Raw genomic sequence first — 26,179 nt, 5'->3', positions numbered from 1 at the left:
TAAAGAAAAATAGAAGACCCTATAGTAATAGTGCCTGGAGGCAATAGAGATGAGGGCTGGAAAGACCTGCCCAGGATATGAAGCTTACGAAAAAAAAAAAAAAAAAGAAATGTCAAAGCAACAACCACAGTGACATGTATCCTAATAGAGACCTACATTAGGTCTATTATATATTATATGCAAGTTAGGAGTCTGTAAAGGTCACACCAAGTAGTGAAGTAGTGAAGGATGACGAGTCAGTGCCACTCGCTCTAAGACAGGGCTTTTCAACCTTGACACTCTGGACATTTTGAATTAGATAATTATCTGTGGTCAAGTCCATGCTAGCCATTGTAGGAAATTCAGTAGCATTTTAGCAGACTGTCTTCTAGGTGCCAGGGGCAATCCTCACCCAAATTGTGACAACCCAAAATATTTTACACCATTGTCCCAGTGGCTTGCAGGCAAAGATATCCCCTACTGAGGATATTTCAGGTCCTCCTCCAGTCTGATGCAGACACATGGCGTGACAAAGCGTCTGTGCTGAGACCTAAATCACAGTCATTTCACTCAAGACTTGCAGCTAACTCCAGTAGCTGATAGCCATAGTTGGCCGTGTCTTTGTTCCGCCTGTGCAGGAGGAAGAGATTTAATGTCACTTAACCTTTTAATTGTTTATTTACGCTTGAATTCCAATGTTCAGTTTTTCTGTTTTATCTTTAGGATCTCAGTACAGGTGTCATCCTTTTAGAAGTGACCTCGTTCTTCCTTTTCTTCCAAGATCTCGGGAAGAGAGGTCTGTGATGAGACAGACTAACAGAGGTAGGACAGCCTAACTAGCAACTGCCGGGACACCTAGGACATTGCGTCCCACCTCCCTGTAGAGAAACAAACAAAGGGGGGGGGCTGTATGATTAAGCTTGATCAGTGCCAGCTGTGCCTTCCTGGAACCAGAATTCCCCATGGTCTGCTTTAACAGCAGAACTAAGTAATTCAGTGCATGCATTTAGATCAGAAATTACTTTTCCAGACTTGAGGTCAATACTGGGTGATTATGCACAGTCTGTGGTGTCTTATGATTGGGAAAATGTTTATTTTTTTTAAGTTTCTAGCTGTGCTCCATATTGCAAATTGTTATAGCTAAGCAAAACTGAAAAAAAAAAAAAAAAGACATTGATTGTTTCTGTCCATGTTTCTAGAAATAGATAAGGTATATTTTCACCTAAAGGAAATCAGGCTACTTAATGTGAACTCACTTCTTCAGGACTTGTATTCTGAAGGATCTTTTGTAACTCGTTTGGAGAAGTTATAATGCCAGGAAATGCAGTCATCAACTTGAGTTGGAAAAGATCAAAACAATCTAGAGATGGAGCAAACAGGGAACATTTATAGTATATGGGAACTGTGCTTTTGAGACCACACCACGTTGAATATGAGAGACCCTTCTCCTTTCCCTGAGGCTCTTGGTGCCAACTTGACCTGTTCCATTTTGCCCTAGATGCCCTAGGGGATGCGGCTGGTAGTGACTCGCTTCAGTCTTTGTTCTCAGAATGGAGCAATCCTGTATTTGCCCGTTATCCGGAGGTGGGTTTGCAGCAATTTCCTTTTACCTGTCATTTTAAAGTGCGAATTTTATGTAAGCAGGGAATGGGCATGAATGACTGTACTAATTTATCGTGATGAAAGGAAAGTGAGCATGTTTCCAAGTAATGTATGTGAAAGCTCATATTTAATGCCAAGAGAAGGAATCAGAATTTACAGCCCGAGGGGGGAACACAGACATTTTGGATGAAATGTGTGTGTGCATAATCAGGTGTGAAGGGTGAATATTTGCCCCTCTTAGAAACCAGACTTGCCTTGCATGCAGCTCTGGTGGTGTGTTCAGGGAGGCCTGGAGGAACAGCTCCTTTACCAGATCTGGTGGATGTTCTCAGAGTTATTACACATCGTGCTAGGTATGTTCTGTTGAGATGTCATTCAGAATCTGATCTGCATTGACAGATAGTTATTCTGAAACCCATTGACTTTTTATCAGTAGCTTTATTTGTAAACAAGTCATATGACCAGTAAATCACTAAGCCCTTTGAATATCTTTATGTTCCATGAATTCAACTTAACTTCTAAATGGGTTCAACAGAAATGAATTTTTAAAGGTACTTTGAGATATTTTGTAAGACAGTTCTATGGACATTAGACTTCAATGATGCTTATGCTGGATCTTTCTAGGTTGCTGTTGATGTGAGCAGTGGCCAGGCTGAGAGTTTAGCAGTTAAAATCCACAACATTCTGTATCCCTATCGTTTCACCAAAGACATGATCCATTCAATGCAGGTAAAAGATTGACTTTGAGATCTCATAAAATAGAAATTTAAGACCTAAGCTAGATTAACTCTTGTGAAACTGGATTTGTTTCATGATTACAGACCAATGGCACATGTCTTATTTTTGTTTTGTGTAGAATACCCAGCGATGCTCAGAAATATGCTCAGGAATAAGCGGTGCTTATTCCTTACTTGGCAGTACTCAGGATATGGGGTCCCAGGGATTGAATGAACCCAGGTGAAGCACATTCAAGATAAGCACCTTATTGCTATATTCTTTCTTTGGGCCCACGGTTTTCTTTTGATCTCTTTGAAAATTTTGTCATCAGCGGCCCAAGGAATAGTATAGTCTGTAGATTATTTGCCTTGCATCAGTTTGGTCTCTAGCATCTCACAGGAGTAATCCGTGAGCGCTATCAGCAGTAATTCATCATTGCAAAGCCAGGAGTAACCCCGGATCATTGTTGGGTGTGGCCCAAAAACAACAAACAAAACAAAGCAAAAGTTTTGTCCCCAGAAGAAAAACACAAAGGAGCAATTATATTTAAAAAATAAAGTCTTTGGTGGGACGGGAGCAATAGCATGTTTGCCTTGCACTGGGGTTAGATCCTTGGCATCCCATATGGTCCTGCCAGGAGTAATTTCTGAGATCAAAGCCAGGAGTAACCCCTGAGCACTGCTGGGTATAGTCCAGAAACCAAAAAGAAGGAAAAAATTAAAGAAAATATCCTTGGTCTGAGCAGTTTTGAGTTTTGTTAGGGATGAAACCCTGATTCAGGCTCATAATTTCAAGGATTATTAAGGTATTTCTGCAGAGGATTATAAAATGATTTGTAAATAATTATATCTATTATATATATTTTAGGTTTTGGGGCTACCCCTGGTTCTGTGTTCAAGGGTCATACCTCGTAGGGCTCAGGGGAGCATGTATGGTGCCAGGAATTAAACTAGGGTTGGCCACATACAAGGCAAGCACCTTATTCCTGTACAATCTCTTAGTCCTGATTTTTTTATTTTGATAATTTCTAATCTACAGCTAGCTCTGTAGATACAGAAACTTTTTCCATAGTGTGCAACAAAATTCTGTCCATTGCTAGGGAGGGCCCACATCTAGCAGTGCCCAAGTGGTATGCGCAGCAGTGCCAGGGTTCAAACCCAGGCCTCCCGTATGCAAACCATTTGCTCAGACTATTGAGCAGGCTCCCTAGTCCAACTAGTGCCCCTTTGAAATGACCTTCTGTTAAGTGACACATGGATGTGGCTCAGAAGGCCCTCTCCTCTCTCTCTTTCCCTCTTCATACTCTTCCCCTTCTTTGGTTCTTCCCAACCACATCCCATCAGCAGCTTTTCCGGCCCCAGAGGGAGTGTTCTAATGTAAACCTCAGAGTTTTGTTACAATGAAGAGAAAAAAGTGCATTTTTTTTCCCTCTGAAGATAAGCCTCTGGTATTTCTTATTTAGCGTTATACGTTTATTTGAATAGGTTCTTCAGCAAGTGGATAACAAGTTTATTGCCTGTTTAATGAGCACTAAGACTGAAGAGAATGCTGGAGAAGGTAAGAATGGAGCTGAACCTTAGTTAAGAATCAGCTGCCTTCTGATAACGCACCCCCCCCCCCTTTTGGTTTTTGGACCACATTCAGTGGCACTCAGATTACTTCCAGCTCTACGCTCAGAAATTACTCTGGACAGGCTCCAGGGCTCATATTCCCCATATTCCCATATTAACCCGGGGATTGAACCCAGGTCAGTCCCATGCAAAGCAGACGCCCTACCTGCTGTGCTATCACTCCAGCCCCTAATAACCCCTTTCAATGAATTTATTTTGGGGCTTTGTAGCCACACCCATTGGTTGCTCAGGAACGACTCCTGGCTTCTTGCTCTGTGGTGCTCTGGGAATCACCTGTAGTGCTGGGGGTGGACCGAGGGACCACTGAATGCAAGACAAGTGCCTTAACCCCTGTGTTATCACTCTAGCCTCTTTTTTTTGGGGGGGGGGGTCACACCCAGCAGTGCTCATGGGTTACTCCTGGCTCTATGCTCAAAAATCGCTCCTGGCAGGCTCAGGAGACCATATGGGATGCCGGGATTTGAACCACCGACCTTTTGCATGAAAGGCAAACATCTTACCTCCATGCTATCCCTCCGGCCCCTCGCTCCAGCCTCTTAAGGAGCTTTATACTTAAGTTGTAATGATTTTGATGTTGTTTTTATTTTTGCTTGCTTGCTTTTGAGCCACACCCAACTGTGTTCAGGGCTTCCTTCTGGCTTGCCACTCGGAGATGAGTCCTGGGGATTCTCTTGGGGACCATATGGGGTGCTAAGGATCTAATGTAGATTGGACACACATAATGATTTCTGGGGAGATAAGGGAAATTTAATCTAAATTAATACTATAGGGCTGGAAGTAGGGTGTTTGCTTTGCACTCAGCCAGCCTGGATTGGATTCCCCAGCATTGCATATGGTTCCTCAAACCTGCCATGAGTAATTTTTGAGCCAAGAGTAACCCCTGAGTGCTGCTTGATGTGGCCCAAAAACTTTAAAACAATCAAAAATTCCCCCCAAATAAAAACAAACTAGTACTACAAAGAAATAGTTTGAAAGTACATTTAGTCTTATATAAATGCCCTCCTTATGTCAGATACACATTGCACTCAACAGTGGTTAACTTGAGGGTACAAATAAGCAGTTGGTAAAGGGGAAATTTTATCTTTTACCCTTTAAAGTAGTTGAGATGGGGCAGAAGAGATAGTACAAGGGTGAAGGCACTCACCTTGCATGTGGCCGACCCTGGTTCTCTCCCTGAAACTACGTGGTCCCCTGAGCACTGCTTTATATCAACTAGACTCCCACCTCACCCCATCACACATACACAAAAGGTTGAATTTGACATAACTTTTGGTTTTATTTTTGGTTTGGGGGACACACTAGTGGTACTTCAGACTTACTTCTGGCTCAGCACTTAGAGAATCACTCCTGGTGGTATTCAGGGGATACCGACCCACAAAAGAGACTGTAGGAACAGCTAGAGAAGGAGGAAGAAGACAGATATGTGTTATAGAACCAAAACTTTTATTTTTGTAGGGTTTTTTTTTGGGGGGGGGTTGGCCCACACCTGATGACGCTCAGGGATTACTCCTGGCAATGTGCTCAGAAATTGCTCCTGACTTGGGGACCATTTGACGCCAGGGGATCAAACCATGTCCCATCTAAGGCTAGCTTGGGCAAGGCAGATGCCTACTGCTTGGCGCCACCGCTCCAGCCCCAAACCAAAATTTGACACCAGATGCCACAAAGAGGTTACCTCAGATGAGGATCAAAAAATACCTGTTTGATTCAATGATGGTGGAGGGCAGTGACTTTAGCAAATGAGAGTTGTCTCAGAGAGGATGCAGGCTAGGATCTGCAAGAAGCTACCAGGACAAACCTGAAATCTATGACGGAGTGGGAGGGACTAGTGGAGGACCAGGGGACTCTAGCACCTTACAGAAGAGCTTGTGGTCTCAGGCTGGAAGTGTGGGTGAGGGCCCTGGAGCCCAGCCCCAGGTAAAGGGTTGGCTCCTGAAGGGTAGAAATAATATGACTTTTTGGGGTTGGGGGGATGGGGTGGGAGTGATAGTAACACTTGCCTTGAATGCAGCTGATCTGAGTTTGACCCCCAGCATCTCATATGGTCTCCTAAGAACCTACCAGGAGTAATCCTGAGCACCACTGAGTGTGGCCCAAAAATTCACACTTACACCCTAAACCAAATACCTTTGTTTTTTAGTCTTTGAACCATATTCAGTATATAATATATACTTCACCTACATTCACCCCATTCTGCTACAATGTATAATTATTCTGTTATGATACTCCAAATAAAAATTCATTTATTCTGTAAATACTTGCTGTACAACAGGCAATTCTGTTACTTCTGTTGGAAATATAATAGACAAAAACTCTAGCACTTATGAAACTGCTTTTCTGTTGTGAGGATGTAAGAATCTTCCAGCCTGTGTCAGTTCCCCATCTGTAATTCTGCTTTATCAGGAGCGAGTGACAACATGGACATGGTGCCCACAAGCAGCCATTTCTCAGTTGAGGTTGGCATCACTCCGTTCCCCATAGACCAACACTGATGCCCCTCTTTCCCCTTTTATAGATGGCCCCATCTTCATTGCCCTCCCGCCTCCAGATTACTTAAAAACTCTACTGGGGTTGGTGTTCCTATTGGTGAACACACAGTAGAAAATGTTTCTTTTCTTCCTGATGTCTTAAGTTTCAAGCCGTGGATTTGATGGTATCATAGAACATTTTCTCTTATTTAGTCACTGTGAAATTTCAAGCTACTCATGGCTTTGTTTCAACACCAATTTCTTCACTAGTGTCCACTTCCCTCCACCAATGTGCCCCCCCACCCCAGTTTGCTTCCCACCGTAGAATATATTTTTAATCTTTCTCTGAGGGAAGTGATTTTGGACCACACTTGGTATTGCTTAAGAATCACCTGGTGGGGCCCGGAGAGATAGCACAGCGGTGTTTGCCTTGCAAGCAGCCGATCCAGGACCAAAGGTGGTTGGTTTGAATCCTGGTGTCCCATATGGTCCCCGTGCCTTCCAGGAGCTATTTCTGAGCAGACATCCAGGAGTAACCCCTGAGCATCACCGGGTGTGGCCCCCCCCAAAAAAAAAGAATCACCTGGTGTGGGGGTGGGGGACCCAGAGAGATAGCATAGAGGTAAGGCATTTGCCTTTCATGCAGAAGGTCATTGGTTTGAATCCCGGCATCCCATATGGTCCCCCGTGCCTGCCAGGAGCAATTTTTGAGCGATGCAACCCCTGAACGCTGCTGGATGTGACCCAAAAACCAAAAAAAAAAAAAGGAATCACCTTGGGGGTTGTGCGGGGTCGGGGGGGCAGAGGGAGGGTCTATTTGTGATGCCAGGAATCAAACTGGGATAAGATCCAAAGCAAGGCCAAAGTAACCCCTATACTCTTCTCTGCCACCTATCCCATTTTTAATTTTTAGGAAATTGGCATTACCTATTTTTTACATAGGGGTACTCCCAGTGGTTCTGGGAACTTGGGCTACTCCCAGATCTACAACTTAAATCACATTCTCCATCCCTAGGCATTATTTTGGTCAAATTCAAGAGAATTTTTCTTTCAGCTCAATCAATACCCATGCACATAAATGCTTTGGCCTAAAGTAACAAAGACATAGATGTACTAATATAATTGAGACTCATTCGTCCATTCGATGAAAAGGGTTTGGAGCCAAGGGTAGGGTTACAGCAGGTAGAGCACTACCTACTTTGATGTGGGTTTGACCTGGGTTTGACCCTCTGCGTAAGGTCCCCTTGGCACCATCAGAAGTGATCCCTGGACACAGAACAAGAGTTAGCTCTGAACATGGGGAAAACAAAGGAAAGGCTTTGCCTGGTTTATCACCAGGACATTTACCCCCCTCTTTTGTACTTGAGATTTTAAAGAAGAGTTGAAGTCCATGGGGCCCATGAGCTATGTAGGCCTGTGAGATCCTGTGGTCTGTTTTGATAGATGATGGGACAGACCCGGCTGCTTCTTTGTTCACTGCCTATGGCCCATTCGCCTGTACTGTGTGGCATATGAGTTATGGGTTGTTTTTTTTTTTTACAGGAGTTGAGGGTTGGATGTGAGGACTATATCCAGCAGTGCTCAGGAGCTACTCACGTCTCTGTGTTCAGAAATAACTACCAATAGTGTTTCAGGGACTAATGGTGTCAGGAATAGAATCAGGGTGCAAGACAAGTACCTTAACCTTGGTACTATCTCTAGCTCATCAGCCCACAGTATTAAGAAGCTAGCTTTGAGGGCTGGAGAGATAGCACAGTGGTAGGGCATGTCTTGCAAGCAGCTGATTCAGAACGGACAGTGGTTTGAATCCCGGCAAATCATATGGTCCCGATCCTGTCAGAAGTGATTTCTGAATGCAGAGCCAGGAATAACCCCTGAGTGCTACCAGGTGTGACCCAAAAACAAAAACAAAAAAAAAAAAGAAGCTAGCATTGAGGCCAGAAAAAGGTATGGGGTTAAGGATTTGCCTTGCATGTGACTGGCCTATTAATCTCCAGTACTACATATGGACCCGTTAGCACCAAAACAAAAGGAAAATAAATTGCTAGTATTCAAAGTGTATTAGACTTATATTTTGCAAAGGTTATAGCTTACAAATCACAATTGACTTGTTATAAGAATGTAGGTTTTTTTTTTTTTTTTTGGGTCACACCCGGCGGCGCTCAGGTTACTCCTGGTCTATGCTCAGAAATAGCTCCTGGTAGGCTTGGGACCATATGATTTGCCGGGATTCAAACCACTGTCCATTCTGAATCAGCTGTTTGACCCAGGTTCAATTCCTGGCATATCCCATGTGGTCCTCTGATCCTGCCAGGAGTAATTTCTGAGCACAGATCCAGGAGTAACTCCTGATAGCTGTAAGGTGTGGCTCAAAAACACAAAACAAAAATAAAACAAAAAACTACATTCCTGGGACCAGAGGGATAGCATGGAGGCAAGGCATTTGCCTTGCATTCAGGAGAACAGTGATTCGAATCTCGACATCCTGTATGGTCTCCCAAGACTGCCAGAGCGATCTTTGAGCATGGAGCCAGGAATGACCCTTGAGCACTGCCGGGTGTGATCCAAAAACCAAAGGGGAAAAAAAAAAGAAAAGAAAAGAAAAGAGTATTTTTAATCAAATGTAGTTTCCCCCAAAGATTTCAGTATTTTCAGGAAATAAAAAACATAGTTGTTACTTCTCAATATGTTTCTCTTATTCTTGTGTTGTTAAATAGTTTAACCTTTCCTATACCAACACTGTATGAGCATTCTAATTCTGATCTGATGCAGTAACCCTCATGATCCTTATAGGTGGGAACTTGCTGGTCCTGGTGGATCAGCATGCAGCACATGAGCGCATCCGTCTGGAGCAACTCATTAATGGTAAGGATCTGTCTGGGGTCAGAAAACATCTGAGGGGCCGGGCGGTGGCGCTGGAGGTAAGGTGCCTGCCTTACCTGCGCTAGCCTAGGAGACGGACCGCGGTTCGATCCCCCGGCGTCCCATATGGTCCCCCAAGCCAGGAGCGACTTCTGAGCGCATAGCCAGGAGTAACCCCTGAGCGTCACCGGGTGTGGCCCAAAAACCAAAAAAAAAAAAAAGAAAAGAAAAGAAAACATCTGAGACTCCCCAGCAAAATCAGGGTGTATGGGTTTCTCTAACTGTGCCTGTGGAGGAACCAAAGATAAATTGATTGCATACTTGAAACTTTAAGCTAAAGGCCTTTAATTTTAAGCCCCTTTTCCCCACCCCTGCTTTTTGTCCTCTTCCAGCTGTCACTAGAATGTCTGGGCTTGCACACTTGGTTTCAGTGCTCATAGGAGGTACAGGAATTACAAGTGTTGGAATTCAACTTGGTGATGTGGGGTGGGCCTGGGGATTCAACTCAAGGCCTCATGCATGCAAAGCAGACATCTGACCACTAAGTAAAGAGATACTTTTTTTTTTTTTTAATATGGAACGCTTCATGAATTTGCATGTCATCCTTGCGCAGGGGCCATGCTAATCTTCTCTGTATCGTTCCAGTTTTAGTATATGTGCTGCCGAAGCGAGCACGTAAAGAGATACTTTTATGACCAAAAGGATGTATTTCAGTTCACTGATTCACACATGTAGGCCTTCATGGTCAAAGGCATGCCTGTGAGTTTATCACCAGTCATGCAGAATGAGAGTTTCGTAAGGGTTTCTTATGCTATCCAGCACAAAGATAGGCCTCTCCATGCAACTCTGTAGACCTTCTCACAGCACATCAGGCAGGGACCATTAGCAGTTTTAGATGAATAAGTATAATTGGGTAAGTTCAGGTTTGAAGGTTTCTAAGGGAATACAATAACAGTCTCCTTTCTATCCTTGTTCTTCATTCCACCTAGTTTCTGTTCCCAGAATCTATCAACATTAATTTGATAATGGTCTTCTAAAGTCAGTACTGGGGTTGAAGAGACCAATGTACTGGAGCTCAGCTTTGCATGCAGGAGGCTCAGGTTCTGTTCTGAGCATGGCATGATCCTTCAAGCATCACCAGGAGTTATCCCCAGGAGAGATCACAAAGCACCATTGGGTTTGGCCCAGGGACCAAAAAACTAGTAATAGTCTATGGTTTTAAATCTTTGATCACCATATTTTGGCCATTGTGAGACAGTATGTACCCTGAGAGGTAAGATAATCAGGAAAAGCTTTACCTTCTTATTCAAGTCAGAGAATAGCTAAGTAGCTCTTTTGTAGACTAGCATGGCAGTGGCATTATTTCCGTGTCTGCTTTTCTTGATGAAGACCACATTGTTGAAAAGACATAGGAAAAATGGTGGTAGAAGAAGGGACTGGCTCTGCCCCCCCCCAAAAAAAAAACACCTGAGGGAATCAGGATCCTTCAGAGCCAGAGAACTGGGTAGCAAATCCATTGTTACCTTGGTAACCCATATTCTTCACTTCATTTACTAGAACCATGTTAATTGATTAGCTACAGGAACATTGCCTTCTCCATTTGTTTGTTTATTGTTTGGTTTTGGTTTTTGGGCCATACCAAAAAAGGCACCAGCGCTTGCACTCAGGGATTACTCCTGACTGTGCTCAGAAATCACTCTCTTTTTTGTGTTTGTTTTTGCTTTTGGGTCACACCTGGCAGTGCTTAGGGGTTACTCCTGGCTCTGCGCTCAGAAATCACTTCTAACAGGCTTGGGTGACCATATGGGATGCCAGGATTTGAACCACTGTCCTTCTGCATGCAAGGCAAATGCCCTACCTCTATGTTATCTCTACAGCCCCTGAAATCACTCTTGGCAGGCTTTGAAACCATATGGGATGCCAGGGATTGAGCCAGGGTTTGTCCCAGGTCAGCTGCATGCAAGGCAAATGCCCTACTGCTGTGCTATCTCTCCATTTCTGACTTCTCCATTTGAATGTAAAGTTTAGGGCTAGTATTTCTATCACTAGAAATCTGCTAAAATGAATACATAGACAGTCTACAATTCTTTGAACATAATAGAGCTCAGTGGTAAAGCACTTGCCTTGCATGTGAATGGCAGGCCCCAGATTCCATGGCCAGTGTGTGTAAACACATAGGCACACATATAATACACATCCTAGCATAGAACACAATAGCAATAATTAACACAGCTGGCCTTGCCAGGCTTTGCTTTTATCTGAGTCTAGGAGATGGCACATACCACACTGAATCCATTCATTCTTCTTTCCATAGATTCTTATGAGAAACAACCGCGAAGCTCTAATCGGAAAAAGTTACTGTCTTCCACTATAAGTCCCCCCCTGGAAATAACAGTGACAGAGGAACAAAGGAGACTCTTACAGTTAGTATCACCATGTGCTGGGAGGGTGAAAATGTAAATTCTCATGTGAACTTTGTAAGGCTTCAACATAACATTGCGCTGCCTTCCTGAAGCGGCCTGGTGCCCACGGGAGCGTCCATGACTTGCTCAAGGTCCTGCTGACTCCTGACCGGCGTCAGCCACTCAGCTGCAGCTCTCCTGACTCCCCAGTGCCGTTCTTTCCACTATAGCACATCTGTTGAATATAGGATAGAGTTTCCCTGATAATTTTTTCCAGCAGTTGGCTTAGAACACTTACCATTTCTTGGAACAGTCAATGTTTATGCTGTGCTGTTTCTGAAAGCAACATTACTGCAGTAATTGCTTCCATTCTGCTTTGCCTTGGTGCATTCTAGATTCGTCGTTTTCATTACCATAATATTGGGAAGAGAGCAGAGCACGGTGCCGCCAGGAAGGGGCAAATCTTACAGCAAGTCACAGAGAGCATTTCCCCATTTCTGAGCCACACAAAAATGAGTGGACATGAAAAGGAGAATTGTCTTAGAATTTTATTTCGGGTTTGAAAATAGGCTACTGCCAATAAGTCCTTTTCCCCGGGGACATAATTTATATTAGAGGCAGATCCATTTATTTACATCCATTAATCAGGACTTCGCAGTTCCTGGGGCTGTTAATTACCTCCCTGCTTTCGTGTTGATTCAAAACAGTCTCAGTCTCTCACTGTGCCAAACTCCTTTAAGTGCCAGTAACCAGAAGTGAGTGATTCCTTGGTGAAGAATAAAAACTTCAGAAAAAGAATTTGATTCTCTCAATGGAAAAGAGAGAGAGAGAGAAAAAAAAAAAGAGGGTTACCCTATTTCAAAAGGGAAATCTGATCATAGAAAATCCTAAACACTAGCCTTATAAATGTGAGAAAAACAGTACAATTTTTAAAGCTTGTGTCAGCTTTTTAAGAAACTATCAAATCTTTAGAACTAGCACTGAAATGTTTTTACAATTGAGATTCTCTCTCTAGGTGCTACCATGAAAATCTGGAAGATCTGGGTCTTGAAATTCTATTTCCAGACACAAGTGATTCCCTGGTCCTGGTAGGCAAAGTACCCCTGTGTTTTGTTGAGAGAGAGGCCAGTGAACTTCGAAGAGGAAGGTCCACTGTGACCAAGAGTATCGTGGAGGTAAGACACGGTCTGGAAAGTGCTGAGTCACAGCTTGTCTTGAACTTCTCCACACTCTCCTCTTTTAGTCAGTAAGAAATAGCTGGCATCAGGGCTGGAGTGATAGTACAGTGGTAGGGCATTTGCCTTTAACGCAGCCAACCCAGGACAGACCCTGGTTTGATCCCTGGCTTTTCATATGGTCCCTGAGCCTGCCAAGAGTGGTTTCTGAGCACCAGAGAGCCAAGAGTAACCCTGAGCAAGTCCGGGTGTGCCCCCCCCAAAAAAAGAAGAAATATCTGGTATCAGAATGATAGTACAGGGCCAGAGAGATAGCACAGTCATAGGATGTTTGCCTTGCATGCAGCCGATGCAGGGCAGACAGTGATTTGAATCCCAACATCCCATATTGTCCCCAGAGCCTGCCAGAAGTGATTTCTGAGTGCAGAGCCAGAAGTAACCCCTGTGTGCCACCGGGTGTGGCCCAAATACAAAAAAAAAAAAAAAGAATAATAATACAATGGGCAGGGCACTTGCCTTGCAGGCAGCTGACTCAAATTCCCAGGAGCCCATGTGGTCCCCTGAGTATCTCTAGGAGTGATCCCTGAGTGCAGAGCCAAGAATACTGCCAAATGTGATCCCCCTCTCCCCTAAAATACCAACTGAGTGCTAAAGATTCATCAGAGATGAATAAGGTAGAAAGAACATTTGGCTATAATACAATAAAATATTACCCAGTAGAGGTTCAGAAACAGAGTGGTTACTGTGTCTGATGGGATAGGTCAAGAAAGCCCTCGGAATAGCCTGAATAGCTAGCTATTAGTTTCTTCTGTTTCTAGGATAGTCTGATGAAATTGTAGGAACCTAGCAAGTATAGAAGGAGGCAGAGTTTGGGGCAGAGAATGAGGAGCAGATACTGAACAGAGCCTAGGTTTTAGGAACTTCCAGCAACTATACCATTCATCTGACTCCAGTTTCAATCAATACAGAATTTGTTTACATGGCTAAGGTAAGCCATGTAGTCAGGTCACATCCCAAAGGAGCTTAGCATATTTTACATGAAAGAGTGCCAGAGGGAGGAAAACGTTGGTGCAACCAGCACAGGACAGCACATCTGTGCTCTTGCAGTGCAGCTGCAATAGCCAAGATCTGGAAACAACTCAGGGGCCCAACAGTAGATGAGTGGCGAAAGCTATGGTGTACATTCACAAAGGAATACTACTCGGCTTTGAGAAAAGATGAAACTCTGCCTTTTGCTGCCACTTGAACTGAACAGCAGTAAGGTCGTACAAAGTGAGTGATTCAGAAGGATAAATACGGCATGATCTCACTGGCTATGTGCATTATAAAGAAACAAAGTAAGGAAATGGGCAAAAGCCAATAAAAACAAGCCCTGAGATTCTCTGCCCCAGAACTGAGTTGGCCAGGCCAGGGTGGGGAGAGTCAGGCGATCTAGGCAGGGACCTAGGTCAGTGAGGAGAGATAATGGGGCTCTCGTGGTGGGTGGGGGCAGTAACAGTGGATGCCAACAACATAAATGTTGATATAATAATACCTCCATAAAAATCAAATTTAAAAAATGGCAACACAGAAGATGGAAGGAGGAGTATTAGAGAATGAAGGGTTGCTAATATTTTATATAGTTTAGGAAGAGAATAACAAAACAAATTATTACCTTTAAACTTTGTTCATTAAATAAAGGAAAGGGGCCGGTGAGGTGGTGCTAGAGGTAAGGTGTCTGCCTTGCAAGCACTAGCCAAGGAAGGACCGTAGTTCGATCCCATGGTGTCCCATATGGTCCCCCCAAGCCAAGGGCAATTTCTGAGCACTTAGCCAGGATTAACCCCTGAGCACCAAACGGGTGTGGCCCAAAACAAAAAATAAAAAATAAAGGAAAAAATGAATAAACTTTTTTTATTAGGGAGGCAAAAATTCAGCTTCTAAAGGGGCAAAGACATAAAACAGAAAAAATAAAAAATAAAACTAAAAGGGAAAATAGAAAAGGGGCCCAAAGAAAGAGTTCAATGGAACATGAGAACATGATCCAATTGGGAGCATGATTTACCTTTGGGAGGTCCAGGCTCAATCCCTAGAACCCTGTGGTCCCCCACAAGCACTGCTCAACAGTGAGCCTTGAGTACTGGGCTTGGAGTCACTCCTGTGCACAGTCTAGACTCCTCACCGTAAGAAAAGAATATAGAGGGCCGGAGAGATAGCATGGAGGTAAGGCGTTTGCCTTTCATGCAGAAGGTCATCGGTTCGAATCCCGGCATCCCATATGGTCCCCCGTGCCTGCCAGGAGCAATTTCTGAGCATGGAGCCAGGAGTAACCCCTGAGCACTGCCGGGTGACCCAAAAACCACAAAAAAAAAAAAGAAAAGAAAGAAAGAAAGAAAGAAAGAAAGAAAGAAAGAAAGAAAGAAAGAAAGAAAGAAAGAAAGAAAGAAAGAAAGAAAGAAAGAAAGAAAGAAAGAAAGAAAGAAAGAAAGAAAGAAAGAAAGAAAGGAGGGAGGGAGGGAGGGAGGGAGGAAAGAAAGGAAAGAAAGAAAGAAAGAAAGAAAGAAAGAAAGAAAGAAAGAAAGAAAGAAAGAAAGAAAGAAAGAAAGAAAGAAAGAAAGAAAGAAAGAGGAAGAAAGAAAGAAAAGAATATAGAAAAGTCAATAAAAACAAAAAAATTGTAAGAATTTATGAAATACATAAGAAAGATCTCTTTAGTGCCTCTAATTCTATGTTCCTAGTTGTGGTTTTCCAGGCTTTTATGAATACATGTCTGTAGAATAAGCATGTAATATGTGGTCCTAAGATGTGTCTCTCTTCATTTCCAGAATTTTTATTGGCTCATTCTCCAGTCACTTCCCCATTTTTTTTGGTCTTCAAGTCACTCCTTGTTTCAGCATCTATTTTACTGTCTTCAGCCTTTATGGTTTCTTACTCCTTCATTACCTCTGACCCTTTCTCTTAGGAGTACAAGCAAATTCACATCAGCCCAGAATAACATTTTTATATAAGTTGGAATACTTCTAATATTATCTAAAAATAAAAACAGAATGGATGGGGCCAGAAAGATAAGATGGAGGTAGGGCATTTGCCTTGCTTGCAGAAGGATGGTGGTTCGAATCCCAGTGTCCCATATGGTCCCCCAAACCTGCCAGGAGTGATTTCTGAATGTAGAGCCAGTAGTAACCACTGAGCACTGCCGGGTGTGACCCCCCCCCAAAAAAAACCCCAAAAATCAGAATGAATTTATTGGAGAAATTGCGGGATCCATCTATATGGAAAGAGTTGAAGGAGGGATCCTAATTGTGAGGGCAGGCTAGTGTACTGGTTCAAATAAAAGAGGATGATTAATAATAAGCTATTAAATGCTAAGTTAAGGGGCCGGGTAGGTGGCGCTGGAGGTAAGGTGTCTGCCTTTCAAGCGCTAGCCAAAGAAGGACCACGGTTCGATCCCCCGGCGTCCCATATGGTCCCCCCAAGCCAGGGGCGATTTCTGAGCACATAGCCAGGAGTAACCCCTGAGCATCAAACGGGTGTGGCCCAAAAACCAAAAAAAAAAAAAAAAAAAAAAAAAATGCTAAGTTAATAGCAGTGTGACTGAAGAGGAGGATGTATTCAAAGCATAAACTGGGAGGTAGAAAAAAGGACATGGAAAGAAAGAAGAGGGATAAAGGAGAAGAGGTAAGTGATTAATCTGAGAGTTCTAGCTTGAGTGTGATTGAGAGGATGATGGAAAAGGAGGAGGAAGAGGAAGAGGAATACTCTTAGCCAAGAGTTAGATGATAAAGTCCAGATTTATACATACTAAATGCGCCTTCACATTCAGTGAACAGGCAGACTCACAGGTCTCGGCTCAGGGAATAAGTCTGAGGCTCTTACGTAGCTATCTGAGAGTTAAAGAGTGTATATTTATTTTGATAATATCAAAAGCTGGATGGAGAAGGGTATATAGAGACTGTCCAGAGGTACTATGGAGAATCAAACGGGGAGAGTGGAGCAGCGCCTATGGAGCACCGTCACTCGCTGTGTGTGTTTTGGCAGAGATCCTGAAATTGACTGCCAAAGTAAAGGATGACTGAAAATATTTGGTTAGAGGAGGAGGGGAAAAGTAATATTGCCTGAGCCCAGGGAGGGTTGAAGCCACGGGGCCTGGTTAGCAGTGGCCATTGGGTAAAGCCTGCAAGGCTGTGTCTGGCCCGCGCTGTGGAACCGTCCCCTGCAGTGTGGTGGCCGGGGCAGCAGCTGCCACCACCAGTCAGGAGAAAGTACCCAGTGAAGAAGGGAACGGAGGAGAGGGCACTTTCAGGAACTAGGACTCACACAGAAGACAGAGACAGGGCAGTGGCTATAGGTTGAGGGTGTGCTGGGAAGGGAGGACAGCATGTAGGGTGAGGAAAAACCTGTTCTTGTGATCAGATGGGAGTGGTGAGCAGGTTTGTAGTTCTGTGTGAGAAGATTGAAGGAAGCTCAGGTGCCAGCCTCTGGCCTGGTTCGGCTGGGCCCGTTGGTCAGACAAACCTTTGCATTTCTCTCAGCCACTCTCCCCTCCCAGCAGAACTTATTTTTCTCCAAAGTTTCTCTGCCAAATGGTCTTAAGTCGAAAAGATAGGATCTGTTAGACTCCATTGTAATTCAATCCCTAAGTATTTAACCAGAAAATTATAATAAAAACTTTTCCTAAAGGGACTTCAAAGACTACTGGTAAGTTTACTTCAAATTGAAACAAAGCTTATGGTTTCAGAAAATCTTGATTATGTGAAGTCAGGCTGATGAAGGGAGATTTTTGTTGATTCTGTAAAAAGCTGGAACCGTGTTGGTGTCCTGAAGAGAAGGAAGGTAGCCTCTTGGAATCAGGCCGTTGAAAGATCACTGACAGGCCTTTGTGCTCCCTTCTCACCACCAGCCCGAGCCTTTTTTGAGTATTATATGATAATTATGAATACTAACATATAAAAGCAATGAGATTAAGATTCATCTTTCTCTCACCAGGCTTACAAACTGATAATTTATGTCTTGGGTATGATGAGGACACAAGGGGTTTGATCCATATCTACACTAAACTTTGTTAGTGGCTCAGGTATTATGAAACATCTTTCTGTTTAATATTGTTTGGGGAAGTATGTGACTTTTAAAGAATTTGTAGTTTCCCCCCACCCCAACCAGCTCTTAGTAACTCTCCTCATTGATAAGCACAATAGACAGACCACAGAGTGTATGGGAGGGAGAAGAGAGACTGTTCAGAGTTTTGTTGACAACAGAAATTTTCTACCATGATGTAATTTAGGGAAGCTAATTTATTCCTTTAAAGGAATAAGGAAATCTTGTGTTTTCTTAGGAGTCCCTTTTTTTTAATTTTGGGAGTCACACCCAGCAGTGCTCAGAGAGTATTTCTGGCAGGCTTCGGAATCATGATGGGGTCCAGGGAATCAAATCCAGGTTAGCAAGGCAAGTGCCCCACCACTATGTTAACACTCTGGCCCCTCTTAGAAATCATTAAGTATCATATCTCAGAACCATTTGTTTTTCCCTCCAAATGTTAAATAAAATAGTATTAAATCAGGTGGTAGCATAAGATAGTTTCTTTAAATTTTCTTGAAGTCCTTTTGTAACTATTAATATATGCAGGGTATTACTACTGAAAAGGCTAACTCCAGGGACAAAGCTATGCTAGCAAGGAGAAACTTAGCAAAAATGTCTATGAAAATAAGCTTTCTTATTGTCAAGGGGAAATGAAGGTCTGCAGGAGCCAAAGAGACAGCTTGCTTATGTTTATGATATTTAAGCAAGTGTTATGCTGAGTGCACAGTTGTGTTGGTGGACACTGTATATTTATTCTGTTTGTGTGTAACATTACACTTGTTCTGGCTAAGCTTTTACATGCAAACAATGACTTGGTGCGAAGCCTCCTGGATACTTAGAATCTCTTGAATTATCAAGGCTGTTCTTCTCACCAGTTGATAAACTACCTCTGGAGAAAGTTTCAGGAACTAAATATATTTCTCCATGCAGTTAAGTTTCATTTGATTTTCTTTGAGTCAAATATCTTCTATTAAAAGATCTCATAGTCATAGTGCCAGTTCTTTGTACTTAAGTTACAAGTTGGTGGAAATCTTCCTCCACAGACTTATTTTACTTTATGTTTAAATTGTTGTGGAGGTCAATACCCCACAGTGCCGGGGTGGAGTAGAGGAGAGGGTGCTCTGCCACTCAAGCCACATTCCAGGAGAGGGGAAATATCTTAAATACCTTAAGGGGAAATATCTTAGAAAATATTGTAAAGGTCTGTAAATATTAAAAGGAAAGTATAATGTAGTGGGGAATATATTAATGCCTTTCTCCTCTTCCCTCCTTTGTAGGAGTTACTTCGAGAACAAGTAGAGGTAAATTTTCTCTTCCTATGGAATTTCACACAGAAACAGAAAGACCCCCCCCCCTTTGTTCCGGTCCCTTTTCCACTAATAAGAATGTGTCTCTCTGCATTAGCTCCTTCAGACCACTGGCAGCATCCAGGGGACTTTGCCTCTGACCGTCCAGAAGGTGCTGGCATCCCAAGCCTGCCATGGTAAGATTCTCCAAGGCTAGAGAGATGGCTCAAAGAGTGGCCATACTGAAGCCCAGGTTGGATTCCTGATACTGCATAGTCCTCCATGTACTAACCAGTTTTTTGGGGGGGACTCCCCCACCAAAAAAAAAAAAAAAGGACTCCCCCACCAAAAAAAAAAAAAGGAAGAAAAGTAAAAGAAAAAACACCCAGCACAGCTACTCTCGATTATACTCTGCTAGGGGCACAGTGTTTTTGGAAAAAGAAACAGAAAGACATTTGCAACTTGTCTCATAGAGTCTAAGACAAGAAATGGCTGATAGTGGTGAAGCCATAGTGGGGAAAAGGGCACACTAAAAATTTTACTTTTAGAAAGCAAACTATTGGACCCTTTTGTAGGTAGACATGTGGTTAGAAGAGTATCTCGTAGAAGAGGTGCACTTGAAATTCTTTTTCCATTATCATTCAGGTATTCACTGCTTAATACTATTGTAAGCCTGATGGCTTAATACCTGGTAGATATGTGCTCAGGAATCACTTCTGGTGGGTTTGGGGGGGACCATTTGGGCTGCTGGGAATCAATCCTGGAGTTGGCTGCATGCAAGTCAAGTGCCCCACCCACAGTATTATTGCTCTGGCCCCAGGAGATATATTTTGAGTCACGTTCAGAAAGAGTTAGAAGGGAAAAGGCTATGATGGGTGGGGAGATATTGTCTGGGCAGAAATCCAAAAATAGAAGCAAATTAATTAGATGAGGAATGGCAAAGAATACCAAGAAATTAGACGGGCAAAGAAAAATAGAAGCCAAAAGAAAAGAGATAGAGAAGCTAAAGGTCACAACAAAACTATTAGCTTTTGTACAGAAGGCAAGGCCCTAGAATAAGAGCCTTTCTTTAGTATTTGTCCATGATAAAAATATAGACAATGGAACTGGAAATACTTCAGGGAAAACCTTAACAGGTGTCACTGACCACTGTGGGGCTTCCACCCACTCACACCCTCCATTTTCTTTTTCTCCTTCAACTGTCGCCTCACTTCCATGTTTTCCAGTTCAGGAAACACAGTTCCTCAGGAGTCTTTCTCCTGCAAATATCTCAAATGCCTTTGCTTCTTTGTCTTCTCTCTACTGCTCACATGTACAGTGGTACCCAGTCTCATCTTGGCTTTCAGATGCTCCCAACTGTGTCTGCTGCCATCTGTCTCTACTGATACCCATTCATCTCCATTACTCTTGACAAGTTTTTAGACTCCACTTCCCCACACTTATTCTGGCTCTTTCTCAGCCATTCTTCCCTCTTCACCCTGGAGATCCTGGTTGAAATATCCCTCTAAGCATGTCATTCTTTTGTTTGTTTTGTTTTGTTTTAAACTTGATTGATTGATTAATATTTGGGCCACTCATGGCTCTGTACTCAAAAATCACCCCTGGCAGGCTAGGGGACCATATGGGATGCTGGGAATTGAACTGGGTCCCTCCTGGGTTGGCCGCATGCAAGGCAAAATGCCCTACCACTATGCTATCTCTCCATCCCCCTGTTTGTTTTGTTTTTTTTGGGGGGGGCATACATAGTGGTTCTTAGGGCTCATTCTGGCTGTAGTCAGGGTCCTATTACGTGGTGCTGGGGATTAAACCTCGGTCGGGCAAGCCCATGTGAGGTGAATGCCATACTATTTACTCCAGCCTCCAAGGATGTAAAGGTTTTTGTTTTTTTGTTTTTCTGAGTTGGGGAGGGTCCACCCAGTGGCACTCAGGTGTTACTCGTGGCTCTGTGCTCAGAAAATTACTCCCAAGCTTGGGGTAACCATATGGGATTCTGGGGATCCAACCCACATCAGCCACATACAAGGCGAATGCTCTATCCACTGTGCTATTGCTCCATCCCCAAGGATGTCATTTCTGTATCTAAAATGGAAGACTACCCCTCTCAGGATAAAAGCAATTGTGTTTCTTTGCCCTGGTGTCATACAGTTTTATGCTCTGGCATGAGGCTACAGTTCTGGTTTCATTTCCCATTACTCCACCCTGCCTTATGTTGTACCTGCTTCCTTAGTCTTGCTCCTGTGTGCTGAACTTCAGCCCGTCCTTTCCCACAAACTGAAAGGACTTCTTGCTCCTTCTCAGTCACTCATTACTTCCTAATTGAAGTCCTCAGGTTAAATACCAGGTTTTCAGGAAAGTCTTCTCTGATCTCCAAAACTGGATTTGGGTCTCATATGTTCTCTCATATCCTGTATTTGATGGGACCATTTGGGGAGAAGGGGCACATCCATCGATGCTCAGGGGATACTCCTGGTTCTGCACTCAGGAATCATTCCTGGTGGGGCCCCAGGGCACCATACAGGATGCCAGTGATTGAACCCCGATTGGCCTTATGCAAGGCCAGGTGCCTTATCTATTATCTCTCTAGTCCCAGATTGGACTTGGTTTTAAATGACTGTAGTTATTTAATTTTTGTCACCTCATAGACTGTGAACCTATTAGATCCCAAGCTCTAGCTCTCTTATTCATGGCCAAACATAGCTACAATCTTAGGTACTAGGCATTGAATAAACTATTTTTTGATGGGATGAATTACCCTACACATAGAGGAGACTGTGACTATGTGAAAGTTTGGATTCAGAAGATAATTATGGAGCTAGTGAAAAGTTAAAAATAAGGGGACACTGCAGAAAGCAGAGAACTTGATGATGGACTGGCTGTGGACAAAGATGACCTCAGTTTTGTACTCTTAGGAGTGGGGAGTAAGCCTCTGAGGAGAGCTCTGCAAGCACAAGCCTGCCCTGTGGAGTACGACCTCCTACAGGGATGTGGCGGCTTCTCCGGGGGAGGAGCTGAGACTGATCAGTCCTCGAGCTCTCCCGGTGCCCATTTCAAGCAAGATTAAAGCCACATGAAAGCAGCCCAAGAAACTTTCCCCCAACATTTGGCTCTGCCCCAGAGTCAGCACTGGTTTCCCACCATACATACCATAACCATCTTGTTTCTGGCTTTCGTTTAGGGGCCATTAAATTTAACGACGGCCTGAGCCGAGAGGAGAGCTATCGCCTTATGGAAGCTCTGTCCTGGTGCCAGCTGCCTTTCCAGTGTGCCCATGGGAGACCCTCCATGTTGCCACTAGCGGACATGAACCATTTGGAGCAGGAAAAGCAGGTATGCTGGAGAAGAAGAGGCCAGCGCCATCTCTCCTTCCACATCCTAGTGTGTAATCTACTTTAGTTCTTTCCAGAGAATGAGGGATTTGAAATTGGAACTGGAAATTGGGTTTGCACTGGAACTTGTATAGAAGCTGTACCATTTCATCCTGCTTCATTCAAAATGAACAGAATTATTAAGATCATACAGACCTTTGTATTTTTTAATATTAGCACATGTAAGATTGACGTATCCTGAACATCTGTTGCCTGTTGGCTGGTAAAGTTTGATAAGATGCAGAAGTTCTCTCTGGGGCTATCAAAACTTTGGTAGAAACACAAGTTCACTGCTGGGAGATATGGCTTAAACATTCTGTTGTTTGTTGGCCCTTGCTAGAGTGGCGTCTGTGGCCAAGGACCTCTGTACTTTCTAGACCCTGGGGACTGACAGATAGGGAGTCCGGGGCAGGAGGTTCCTACTTTGTGCTTTGGCCCTAATGACTCAGCAGTCCAGGAGCAATGATGCGGAGAACGCAATAAAGGCAAAGAATGGCTTCAGTGAGAGAAGACTTTCTCTCCTTGTTATAACCTTAAGTGAAACAGAACACAAGAACATAGCAGGCATGTCCAAATTTGCTTTCCAAACTGTTCTCTCATCCTTTTCCTGCCAAGGGCCATCCAGTCTTCTCTTGCCACTGCCTTCTCGGGAATGAATAATGTATTTTACTCCACAGGGGATTTTTTTTTACACCATTCAAAACTTTTTGTTTTACATGATAAAAGGAAAAAAAATGAAACAATTTTTGTCCTCAGTCCTGAAGAGATGGCTCTCTGGCATTTAGTCCCACTTATCCTGAGGATATCTGGACAATTTTCTGAACCCAGAAATTCAAAATTGAGACATTTAAGTTGCCATAATAGGAAGAACTTACATGCTATTTGGCTTTTCCTAATTGGAGTTACTCTTTCTCCCTTAGATGAAACCCAATCTGGCGAAACTTCGTAAAATGGCGCAAGCCTGGCATCTCTTTGGAAAAGCAGAAGGATGTGCTTCAGGCTTTAAGGCCCATCTGCCTTCTTGCGAACCACCATGAGGACAAAGTCGTTGGTCTTGCAACTGGAGAAATCATAGCAGATAGGGTGCTTGCCTTGTGCACAACTGCTGTCCTGGATTCAATCCACAGGACCACATAGTCTCCTGGGCCCCTCCAGGAGTGATTCTTGAGCTCAGAGCTTCGATTAAGCCCTGAACGCTGCCAGGTGTAGCCCATAAAACAGAAACCAAAATCCTTCATCTTTAAGGAGCTCTGGGGACGCTTACTGCACGCCTCTGAGCATGCACAGCAGTGCTGGGCCTCAGCCGGGCACCACATCAGCCCGTCTCCCTTGGGCAGACGTCTGGCTGAACAACATGAAGGACTTCAAGCCGAGGAACGGTTCATTCCTTGGAGTCCGTGCTCACAGGACGTTGCCCTTTCATGATCTATTTTAAATTCCATTATTAGGGATAAAATTTCATGATTAATTGTTCAATGATCAGGTTGGTTTACCGTTTTTTTTTAAGGGGTACTTTGCTTGCCTTATTTGGTCTCCTGGTCAGCATTTATGAATCTAACCTGACACTGGACCTCAGGGACCCAGCACGTCCACTGTCTGAGACCGCTCACGGATCACCCAGTGATCGCCCAGTGCTGCACCATCTGCCACCTTGTTCCCTCCAGTCTTCTGCCTTCCCTTTGATACCATTTTGCCTTCAGAAATTCAGGCTGAAGGTTTTCTCTAGCCCAGTAAACCTTTCCCAGGGTGCTGGCTACATTGTTTAGGGAGAAAGCTATTGATAAAGCACGGTACAGAAAAAGAACAGAGAAAATGTAATATCCTGTTGCCAATGAATTTACCTGTCTCCTTTCAGATGGATGGGGAGTGAGTTAATGCAGGGTTTGGGGTGCCTGCCATGCACATGTAAAGACCCAAGTTTCATGACCAGCACTATGTGGCACCCCCAAGCACTAACTCCCCCAGCGTCACTGGGCTCAGGTTGTGAAACATCCAGCCCAAGTGACCTCTGAAACTGATGTTCATATTCCAAAAAAGTTAAGTAGTAATAAAAGCTCATTTTATAAAAATATTTTTTGTACTTTATGAGTGCTCCCTAAAGCATAAAAAATGACTTTTATATCAAAAAAAATGCTGCAGTTTTCTTTCAGGTTAACCAGAAACATTTTTTACAACCTTTTCCAGAAGAGAATACTTTTAGTCGCATGCAACTTTTTTTTTTTTTTAAGTCGCATGCAACTTAAGTCTTCTTTGTGGGGAGGGACTCCTCGGTGGCACTCAGGGATTACTCTTGGCTCTATGCTCAGAAGTTACTCCTGGCAGGCTCAGGGGACCATATGGGACGCTGAAGATCGAACTTGGGTCGGCTGCATGCAAGGCAAACTCCCTATCCACTGTGCTATCACTTCAGTCCCTGTCTTGTTTTTTGGATTAGAGAGATAGTTTAGTGAGTATGGTGCTTGCCTGGCATGTGGCTGACCCAATTTTGAACCTCAGGACAGCCCATATGATTCTTCAATGAATAATAAATCCCGAGCACTGAGCCAGGAGTAAGCCCTGAAAACCATGGGTGTGGTCCCCAAACAAATGAACAATAATGATAATAAAAATCATGTCTTGGTTTTACTGCCTTAAACCTATTAGTCTCAGCATTACATTTGGCTCCAAGACCAATGCTCCTATGGGCCTATTATGCTGCTCTAATCTGAATTTTGTCACCATCCTAGATGGCATGATTTTTGGCTCTTAAGACTCTTTATCAGGAAGCAGTGAGATAAGATTGTACAGTGGGCAAGTACCTTGTACAGAGCTAACCTGAGTTCAATCCCAGAGATGACATTTGGTTCCCTAATACCAAGAAAAATCCCTGATCATAGAGCCAGGAATAAACTCTGAGCTCTGCTGGGTGTGGTCCAAAAAAAAAAAAAAATCCAGAAGCCAAAAAACGTCAATAGGGGGCCAGGAAGAAAGTACAGGAGTTGAAGGTACATGTCTTACTTCTGTTCAACCCTGGCTCAGTCTCCAGCACCACATATCTCCACAAACATCACTGGGTGTAGCTTTGGAAGCCCCCAAATACCCAAGCACAGCAGGGACAGTTGGCTGTATGGTCCAGGCCAGGTCATAAGAGGGCCTGAGTGGCACAGCAGCCTCTGGCCTAGCACTGAATCACCAGCCTATTGGGTGAGTACCACCAGGAATGAGCAGTTTGGAAAGCACCCCCCCCTCCCCTTTCCGCCAAACACTTAACAGACTTTAGTCCTACAGAAGAAACAAAAGCAACACACCAGCTGAGAAGTAAGATGCTACACTGGGAAGTAACTCAGATTTGCAATGTGGATATCGCCTACTTTGTATTTCCTGACAAAACTGCTCAAACTGGCCTATAAATGGAATGATCTTCAATTGTTATTTGGGTCACACTCAGCAGTGCTCAGTGCTCCTGGTCCTGTGCTCAGGGATCACTCCTGGTAGTGCTCAAGGGAACATATGTGGTGCCCGGGATTTGAATCCAGGTGAGATCCATGCAACACAAGTGCTCCCTCCCTCACACCCCTGTGCTCACTCTTTAGCCACCTGATTTTTTAAATACAGGAAGCCAATGCATGCTCCTGAAAGGAAAATTCTTTGCCAGCAG

General features: G+C 43.7%; 1 protein-coding gene and 1 non-coding gene across 2 annotated transcripts in view; one reads left to right on the top strand and one right to left on the bottom strand.

Moving 5' to 3' along the window:
- MLH3 (mutL homolog 3) overlaps positions 1-24,040 on the top strand; it is a 33,285-nt gene extending 9,245 nt beyond the window's left edge. The window contains exons 2-12 of the mRNA XM_049770534.1: positions 703-801; positions 1,478-1,563; positions 2,206-2,310; positions 3,783-3,855; positions 9,191-9,262; positions 11,574-11,682; positions 12,677-12,836; positions 19,169-19,192; positions 19,296-19,374; positions 22,353-22,504; positions 23,463-24,040. Of these exons, the coding sequence (XP_049626491.1) occupies positions 703-801; positions 1,478-1,563; positions 2,206-2,310; positions 3,783-3,855; positions 9,191-9,262; positions 11,574-11,682; positions 12,677-12,836; positions 19,169-19,192; positions 19,296-19,374; positions 22,353-22,504; positions 23,463-23,579 (1,076 nt within the window). The 3' untranslated portion in view covers positions 23,580-24,040. The remainder of the gene's footprint in view (positions 1-702; positions 802-1,477; positions 1,564-2,205; positions 2,311-3,782; positions 3,856-9,190; positions 9,263-11,573; positions 11,683-12,676; positions 12,837-19,168; positions 19,193-19,295; positions 19,375-22,352; positions 22,505-23,462) is intronic.
- On the bottom strand, positions 9,828-9,934 carry LOC126005709 (U6 spliceosomal RNA). Its single transcript, XR_007494748.1, has one exon. It is a non-coding gene; the product is annotated as a U6 spliceosomal RNA (small nuclear RNA).
- Positions 24,041-26,179: the final 2,139 nt, after the last annotated feature.

Source organism: Suncus etruscus, chromosome 3 (assembly GCF_024139225.1).
Source record: "Suncus etruscus isolate mSunEtr1 chromosome 3, mSunEtr1.pri.cur, whole genome shotgun sequence".
Lineage (NCBI taxonomy): Eukaryota > Metazoa > Chordata > Mammalia > Eulipotyphla > Soricidae > Suncus > Suncus etruscus.
Note: the sequence above shows the minus strand (reverse complement) of the source record. Positions and strands in the feature narration are given on the sequence as shown.